At 47.1% G+C, this 8,885-nt stretch overlaps 1 protein-coding gene across 1 annotated transcript; it reads left to right on the top strand.

The window, feature by feature from the left end:
* The first annotated feature begins 268 nt into the window (after positions 1-268).
* Positions 269-4,393, top strand: LOC123148029 (L-ascorbate oxidase). Its single transcript, XM_044567384.1, has 5 exons — positions 269-654; positions 787-879; positions 1,049-1,261; positions 2,850-3,041; positions 3,170-4,393. Exons 1-5 carry the CDS (start codon positions 388-390, stop codon positions 4,133-4,135), a joined length of 1,731 nt encoding a protein of 576 aa, XP_044423319.1. The 5' UTR covers positions 269-387; the 3' UTR covers positions 4,136-4,393.
* The last annotated feature ends 4,492 nt before the right edge of the window (positions 4,394-8,885 follow it).

Raw genomic sequence — 8,885 nt, forward strand, 5'->3', positions numbered from 1 at the left:
AGTGGAAAATCAAGAAAGTTGGGCCATTTCTAGCCCTTGGGCAAGGCTGCAATCCTCTAGGAAACGGCCTATTTCCGCAGGTGCTCATGCCACTGTCCCCAAGCCCAACCTAACCCCACTGAGCTGATCCACTTTCAGTTAATATTTATTTTTCCATCATGCTAAAAAACAAGTAGAATAATGGCAATAAAATAGTTTATGAAACAGCATCATTTGTTGAGGCTTTTGAGAGGGCCCTTTTGCCAGTATAAAACTAGCACGCACCCTCACCGGCTTCACCAGGCTTCAGCAGTCTCAAGAGCCTCCTCCCATCCGCTTTGCCTGGAGGAAAGAAATTGTCTGAACCTTTCCTCCACTTACTAGCCTTTCTTCCTCCCCGTTGCCGCCATGAGGGCTCTCTTTGCATGGTGCGCCCTCCTCCTGGCGTGCGGCGGCCTGCTGCATTGCGCGGAGGCGGCCAAGGCCCGGCACCTCAAGTGGGAGGTGGGCCACATGTTCTGGTCGCCGGACTGCGAGGAGAAGGTGCTCATCGGCATCAACGGCCAGTTCCCCGGCCCCACCATCCGGGCCAAGGCCGGCGACACCATCGTCGTCGAGCTCAAGAACGGGCTGCACACCGAGGGCGTCGTCATCCACTGGCACGGCGTCAGACAGGCGAGTGATTAACCACGGCATGAGCACACCGTCACTGCCTTGTCTCTTCCCCGTTGCATGCTGCTAGCAGATTTTTGTTCTTTTGCTGACCTTTATGTTGTCCTGACATTTCATGAACAAAAATCATGGCAGATTGGAACGCCGTGGGCGGACGGCACGGCCGCCATCTCCCAGTGCGCCATCAACCCCGAAGAAACCTTCACTTATCGGTTCGTCGTCGACAAGGTACCTCCACTGTCCAAATCACCTACATGACGCACACCATAGTTGCTGCCAAGAAACTGAAATTAATCGCAACATTAGTTTCAGTAACCGTTGCAAAACTTTCTCCTTTTCCTTCTTTTTAGTTTGACTTGTGACTTGTGATTGACCCATGGATGGTTCATGGCTGCAGCCGGGGACATACTTCTACCACGGGCACTACGGCATGCAGAGGGCGGCAGGGCTGTACGGCTCTCTGATCGTGGATGTGGCGGACGGGGAGGAGGAGCCGTTCAAGTATGACGGCGAGCTGAACCTGCTCCTCAGCGACTGGTACCACGACAGCATCTACAACCAGATGGTTGGCCTCTCCTCCAGCCCCATGAGATGGATCGGCGAGCCCCAGGTAACTGTTAAAACCACACTAATGCTCTTGCTATATACTGTATGTTTTGCTATGTCTGCTTCAGCAAGATGCAGTTTTCACCGTAGACAAAGGGTATTTTGGTAGGTTGGATTTACAGCCAGGACAGTCCAAAATGCACTCTTTCAAGTAGAATTTAAAACACAAAAACGACAAATGGCACTGGGAGATCGGAGCCCGTCCATCTGATTTGGATGATCTTGGAAAGGGCAATTGGTTTGTCCTCTTCTTGAAATTTAAAATGCAAGTGCACTAGAAAAGTTCAGCTAGCTGGTGAATTGGGCGCTTTAGATGATCACATAAAGAGCAATTTAAAATTTAAAATGCAGTTGTTGGTGCAGCATACCTATGTATGCAGGGTAGTCCTCCCTCCGTCCCAAAATAAGTGACTCAACTTCGGACTAATTTTAATACAAAATTATACTCAAATTGAGACACTTATTTTGAAACAAAGGGAGCATAAAGCATGGCTACTGTTTATTTGTTATGAAAACACTTGCTCTTGTGAGTTGAATAGCGGTTTAGGATAAAAATCCTGGATTGCCAGGCTAGTCACTAAAGCTAAGCAGAGCATGGCCTCAAAGACCCCAGCTGATGGTGATAAACTGATGATGCACACACTCAGCTTTCTCATCAGGACCAGAAAGCTTACATGCATCCAGGGCCAACTGTGGTGATGAGAAAGGCAAAAGAAATGGAACCCACCCCATTGGGCTTCCTAGAAAGAAGCACTCACACTTCAAAAAGTAAAAGAGACACACACCATGTATAGGACCCTTTGTAGGCTCAAGACCAGTATCATATCTGTGCTAATGCCTAAAGTATCAGAGCAGATCATGTTCCTATGCACAGCACACACACACATTACAAATTTTCTGAAGAAAAGGTTGGGGGTGACACAAGGCCACATGATTTTCAGAGGGGACACTTGTGGTCATGTGCCACCAAAAAGCATCCATGCAAGGACCTTTTCTCTCTTGATCTTGGAAACATCTGCCCGCCTGCCTGGGCAGATGCATGATGCAGAGCAGAGGTGATGTGGTATTTTTTTGAAAAAAGTTACAGAGGGTACAGTGACCCTAGGTGGCACTCCCACATTATTGTGTGGGGAGCTTTGGCTTGGCCACTGGGTGGTCAGGGAAAGAGTCAAGCCAACATGAGTGCATCCCACACTGACAGTGGTACTTTTTTTTCTTGTGCGCACAAAGCACATGTGTGCATGTGTTGGGGAAGGCAGCCCAGCAAGAACAGTGACATGTCACTGCTGGTTCACAAGCACCATGAGCATCTGCTGGAGTGTTTGAAAATTGATGTGTTGATTTTAACACAGCCGAAAGACAAGTGGAAGTGTTCGCTAAGATATTGGGCAATGACACAGCACTGTAATCTGAATCTCTGGTCACCTTGGTAATAATCCAGGCGACACTTTGCCTTGGTAGATGTTGCTATCTTCGTGTAGTTTTTAACTTTTTATTATGTCAGACGCTGTTTGATGTCGAAATTGTCTGGAGATTCTGCCTGGATTTCTTTGGGCTAACGGCACGCACCGTGTGTTCTTGTTGTGCTGCAGTCGTTGCTGATCAACGGTAGGGGGCAGTTCAACTGCTCGCTCGCGGCGGCGCACACGCCGGGCACCAAGCAGTGCACCGCCGGCGGCAACAGGCATTGCGCACCGGTGATCCTCCCTGTCCAGCCCAACAAGACCTACAGGCTCAGGATCGCCAGCACCACCTCGCTGGCCTCCCTCAACCTCGCGATCGGGGTAAGCAAATCCGAGACGAGCTGATTCCAAGATAATAAAACAGTATAAACTGTGCAGTGTGCAGAATCCTGAAGCAATGTCGGATGCTTGCGCCATTGTTTAATCCGGTGAGGTTTTTTATTGTTCAGAATCACAAGCTGACGGTGGTGGAGGCCGACGGCAACTACGTGGAGCCGTTCGTGGTGGACGACATGGACATCTACTCCGGCGACAGCTACTCCGTCCTGCTCACCACCGACCAGGACCCGTCGTCCAACTACTGGGTCAGCATCGGCGTGCGCGGCCGGGCGCCCAAGACGGCGCCGGCCCTGGCGCTCCTGAACTACCGGCCCAACCGCGGGTTCAAGCTGCCGGCCATCGCGCCGCCAGTGACCCCGGCGTGGAACGACACGGCGCACAGCAAGGCGTTCACGACCCAGATCAAGGCCCGCGCCGGCACGCCCCCGCCGCCGGCGACGTCGGACCGGCGCATCGAGCTGCTCAACACGCAGAACAAGCTGGACGGTCACATCAAGTGGTCCATCAACAACGTGTCCCTGGTGCTCCCGGCGACGCCGTACCTGGGCTCCCTGAAGCTGGGGCTCAAGACGGCGCTGGCCGCGGCGCGGCCGGCGGACACGTTCGGGCGCGCCTACGACGTGACGCGGCCGCCGCACAACCCCAACACGACGACGGGGGACAACGTGTACGTGCTCCGCCACAACACCACGGTGGACGTGGTGCTCCAGAACGCCAACGCGCTGCAGCACAACGTGAGCGAGGTGCACCCGTGGCACCTGCACGGGCACGACTTCTGGGTGCTCGGGTACGGCGAGGGCGCGTACAGGGGCGACGCCGCCGACGCGGCGAGGCTGAACCTGGCGAACCCGCCGCTGCGGAACACGGCGGTGATCTTCCCGTACGGGTGGACGGCGCTGCGGTTCGTGGCGGACAACCCCGGGGTGTGGGCGTTCCACTGCCACATCGAGCCGCACCTCCACATGGGGATGGGGGTCATCTTCGCCGAGGCCATCGACCGCGTCGGGAAGGTGCCCAAGGAGGCCGTCTCCTGCGGCGCCACGGCCACCGCGCTCATGAACGGCGACCACCTCTGATCGTGAGTCGGCCGTGAGCCCTTTATGAGAGCCTGGCTTTGGCCTCTCCGTCTTGTGCGATTGAAGCGTTTGGTTACTGATGATTAGCGAGGGTTCTTCCATTTTTCCCTTTTCTTGAGGGTTCTATTTTCCCTTCTTTGCTGTATTGTTAGGGAGTGAGATTGTATTTGTTAAGTGCTTCTGATTTGTTGGGGTCATGGATTGCAATGCAAACAATGGTTTGCTCGGCATTAATGTGCACTCCAAGGTTCCATCTTAGAATTCAAGCTCTGCCTACGCGGTCTCGTTTGCAGGTTCACGAGAGGATGCCACGACTGAGGAACTCCAAACCCGAAACCTTATCGCCACAAACACTCGTGCCGAGCCGGCCATCCAAAACTATCCCCTAAATATCGGCTCATAACGGTTAATTTAAAATTCAAAACCATCGCGGAATCACGTTAGCCCCAATCATAATAAAAAAAAAGACAGTATGCATAGTTTCTTTATGCCCGATCACAACAGAATATCAGTCCGGCAGTCCATACAAAAAATTGGATTTTCTATCCTGATGGACTGGCAATACAAGCCTCCACGTTCAATCTGTCGCCGCCGCCGTCTTGGCCTCCTCCTTGTCCACCGCCTCCTTGTCCGGCTCCTCCAACTGATCCTTCTACCCTTTCAATATCTTAAAACGGACGGCTTGCACACAACTAAATCCTCCTTCTTCAAGGCCAACATCTTCGCGTCCTCCGAAGCGTCTGTGATCTCAATCTTCTTCTCTTCGAGCATGGTCTTCCTCTCTTCAAGTTTGGGCTTCTTCTCGATCGCCGCCATCAACATGTTAAACCTCTCGACCTTATTTTTCCTCATTGACGTTAGAGCGCTTGACATATATCTCCTTTGCTAAGATGTCCTTAAACCTCATCGTCATCTTGGCCGCCGCCCCTTCTCGCTTCGCCTTCTCATCCCACTTCTTTCACCGGAACCCTCTTCTAACCTTCTTGGGCGGTTGTTTTGTTGGGTCGGTTAGACCTCGGTTTCTTTCTCGGTTTCATGGGCGATGGTCTTGCAATGAATTGATTAAATGTCCATTCAACTTCAACCAACAATGCATGATGGTGAAGTTCTTCTTCTCCAACTTCAAGAACACATTGGACGCATGAAATGACTACAAAAAAAACATTGTCAAATTACTATAAATGACCAACAATGTGCATATCCGGCCAAATGACCAACACAACAATGCAGATCCAACCAACAATATGCATATCCAACCAAATAATCTAGACAACAATGTGCAGCTCTCCCCCTAAGAGAGCACAGGAATGGGCCGGTCCAACCAGCTCGCGTAACTAGGCATCTACCTAAATGGAGCGGCTCAGCGCGCGGGAGGCCACTGCCTCGTTTTTCTGATGTTTTAGCATGCTAGTTTTTTTTCTGCAATATATATATTACAGAAAACACTTTACATAAATTTATGAAGAATGAAAATCATGCATTTAATATTTTAAATGTGTATATAAAAATATTTCCGATGTATACAAATAATGTACAAACTCTATGTACAAAAGTAGACATAAAAAATATAAGTTTTCAAAAATGTTAATCATGTACTTGGAAATGTTGAACGTCTAAATACCAATGTTCCTAATGTATACAAAAAATGTACAATGTGTATGAAAAAAATTAGACATCCAAAAGTATACTCCCTCCATTTCTAAATGCTCCCTCCTTCCCAAAATCTTGGGCGTGCAAGTTTTTACATGCAGTCCCAAAATCTAAGGCGCAAATGCCTTTTTCTCTCTCATTCATTTACAACAACCACTCATGGTCGCTATTTTTGTGTAAAGATAAACAAATCTCTAGCTGGGTCTCTTGTGGCTGCCTTCATCTCAGCAGAATGTATGATGGTTCAAGTCACAATTAAACAACACTAATTCTCATGCTAGCTACTAATACGCCTTAGAATATGGGAATGAGGGAGTATAAGTCCTTTTAGAGATTCTAGTATGAACTACTCCATATAAAGCAAAATGAATGAATTTACACTCTAAAATATGTCTATATGCATCCGTTGTCTCTAGTGAAATCTCTTTAAAGACTTGTATTTAGAAACGAAGAAAATATGTTTTCAAAATGTTAATCATCTATATGCAAACTGATAAAAATATATAGGATGTATAAAAAATATATGATGCATATGAACAAAATTTGATATCAAAACATATATTTGAAAAAAATATTAAACAGATATATGAAATTTTTTAACATGTATTAAATGTTCTTTAGATGTATATAAAAATGTACACTGTGTATGAAAACAATAGACGTCAAAACACTTATTTTGAAAGAAATGTTAATCATGTATTTATAAAATATAAAAAGTGTATTAAAAATATCCTTGATGTATGCAAAAAAATGTATAGTATGTAACGAAAACTTAGACACTTGTTGAAAAAATAAAATAAAAAGGAAAAAAAATAAAGAAAACCAAAGAAAGAAAGTAAATCAAAGAGAAAAGGTAAAAAACCAGAGAAAATACATGCAAAAAAATAAAAACCAAGGAAGAAAGAAAACAAAATAGAAAAAAATGAAAACCAGAGAGAACTCAGTGCTAAAAAAGGAAAAGAAACAAAGAAAACAAGAAAACCGAGTAAGAAAAATAACTAAAGAAAAAGAAAGAATGAAAGAAATTAAACCAATGAAAACTGAGAAAGAGAAACAAATGTAACCGGTCCAAAAACAAAGGAAAACAATAAAAAGAAAGAAAATCCGTTGAAGAAACTAAAAAAAACAAAGAAAAAACGAATAAAGCGAGCAAACACAATCACATCGAGTGTCTTGATCGAACGAAAAAAAAGATAAAAACGGGCCGCCCCAGTAGTATAGCTATTCATCCTTTCAGGCGGGACATATGGTCCAATCGCTATAAGCGAAAGGTTTTGCGGCTAAATAGGAGATATTCTGAAATAAATAAAGGGCAATGATACGCGCCGGCGGACCGGCTCAAATTTCGGCCGGTCCGCGCGCACGTTGGATCAAAACGCCCTATGTCGTTCGATTTCCTCATGCTCTTAACCTGAATCTCTGACCTTGTTCGTTCAAACAAGCAAAACAACAACCCCGCATAGTTCGTCGGGCGAACCTGCCGCCCGCGCTTGTCGGCCACTAGCGCCCGCCGGCGCTCGTCCTCGACTAGCCGCGCCACCCGTACACGCCCGAAACCACCCTCCGTGTTGGATCTATACCGCTAGACCAAATCGTCAAAGTGTACGTCGTACGTGCAAAGCTAGCTTGCAAGCAAGCATGCAAGCAGCTTAATTGATCGACAGTAGCACGTGTGCACAATGAGCTAGCTTCAACTGGATTTGCATCGGGAAACTCTAGGCGGAAGCTCTCATAAATAAACTTGGGCTAGCTACAATAAAATCATCTGATGGTTGAAGCTTTTTTTGCGCGCCGGTCATAGCTTCTGGGCTAGTCGATGGTAGCTTTTTTGTCGCCGGTTGCCATGCCCGACGGTTGTAGCTTTTTTTCGTCACCGGTCGTAGCTTCCATGCTCGCTGGTCACAACTTTTTTCATGCCAGATGTAGCTATGAATTGCACGGTTGTAGCTTCACCATTGCTGGTTGTAGCATTAGTCTTCGCAAGTTGCAGCACCCGTCGACGCCGGTTGCAACTTCCATGGAAACGTGAGCCTCTATGAAGCCTTTTTTCTATTACCTGTCTTCGGTTGAAGCTTTTTCTATCAATGGTTGTAACTTCTTCTATTGCGCACTGTCTAGTTGAAGCTTTTTTCATCTATGATTGAAACTATTTTCATCTATGGTTGCACCTTTTTCCGTTGCATGGTACTTGATTGAAGTTTTTTTCATATATGGTTGAACCTTTTTCTGTCAACGATTGCAGCACTGGCCGCCTTCGGCTTCAGCCATATCCGGTTGATGTTTTTTCATGGACGGTTGTTGCTTTTTCAGGTGCCGGTTTCAGCTTTGTGGTTGCACAAATCTGATTCCAGCACACACGCATCAAAAAGCAACGCTGATTCCAGCAAAAATTGCCACCAATTCCAACAAAAGATTTGTTCGGTTGTAGCATCGACAGGGGAGCAGTTTGAGGTGTGTGGGAAAGGAGACCCTTGCAGCCTAACGAGAGAGGAAAGAAACAAGAGGCAAGAGGAAGAAGGAAGCAGAAAAATAAAGTTTTTTTTAGAATAGCAGAAAAAAGTTATTTTCTAGAGTAGCAGAAAAAAATTACACGGACCTCGCAAAAAAAGTTACACAGAAGAGACAAGGAAAAGAGCATCTCACTTAAAAGACCCATGAACTCACGTGGCCCAGTCCACTTCCGCGTAAAAAAGTGAGCGAGCAAGCGGCGACCGGGCGAGCGCTCGGCCGGTCGTTCCCAAGGAAACGTTTCCCATAAGAGTCAATTACACTGGTGGTGCTAGAATTTGACGCAAACGATCACTTTAATGCTAGAACTTGCGGCATACATCGAAGTGATGTAAAAACTTGACTCGGACGTGCAAATACGATGAAAATCTCTTTTGTATATGCTGACGACGCTGACTGTCAGTGACCGCACCGTGGAGTCTGGGCATGTGGCGTAGTCTTTTTTCCAAAAGCTCCTCGAATTTGTATTTGTTGTTTTTTCTCATGAAAAGGCCCCTGCCGGGTTTCGAACTGGGAGGTCCTAGTCGGCGCCTTAAGCGCCCCAAGGCGAAACTGGCGCTCACAGGAGAACCTACTGGGCTGGCCCATGAAC

Source organism: Triticum aestivum, chromosome 7A, assembly GCF_018294505.1.
Source record: "Triticum aestivum cultivar Chinese Spring chromosome 7A, IWGSC CS RefSeq v2.1, whole genome shotgun sequence".
Lineage (NCBI taxonomy): Eukaryota > Viridiplantae > Streptophyta > Magnoliopsida > Poales > Poaceae > Triticum > Triticum aestivum.

Excerpts from the sequence above, each read along its gene's own strand:
- LOC123148029 (XM_044567384.1), top strand. The coding sequence starts at position 388 with ATGAGGGCTCTCTTTGCATGGTGCGCCCTCCTCCTGGCGTGCGGCGGC. Across the intron at positions 655-786 it reads ACTGGCACGGCGTCAGACAG|ATTGGAACGCCGTGGGCGGA; the intron begins GCGAGTGATTAA and ends AAATCATGGCAG. Across the intron at positions 3,042-3,169 it reads CCCTCAACCTCGCGATCGGG|AATCACAAGCTGACGGTGGT; the intron begins GTAAGCAAATCC and ends TTTATTGTTCAG.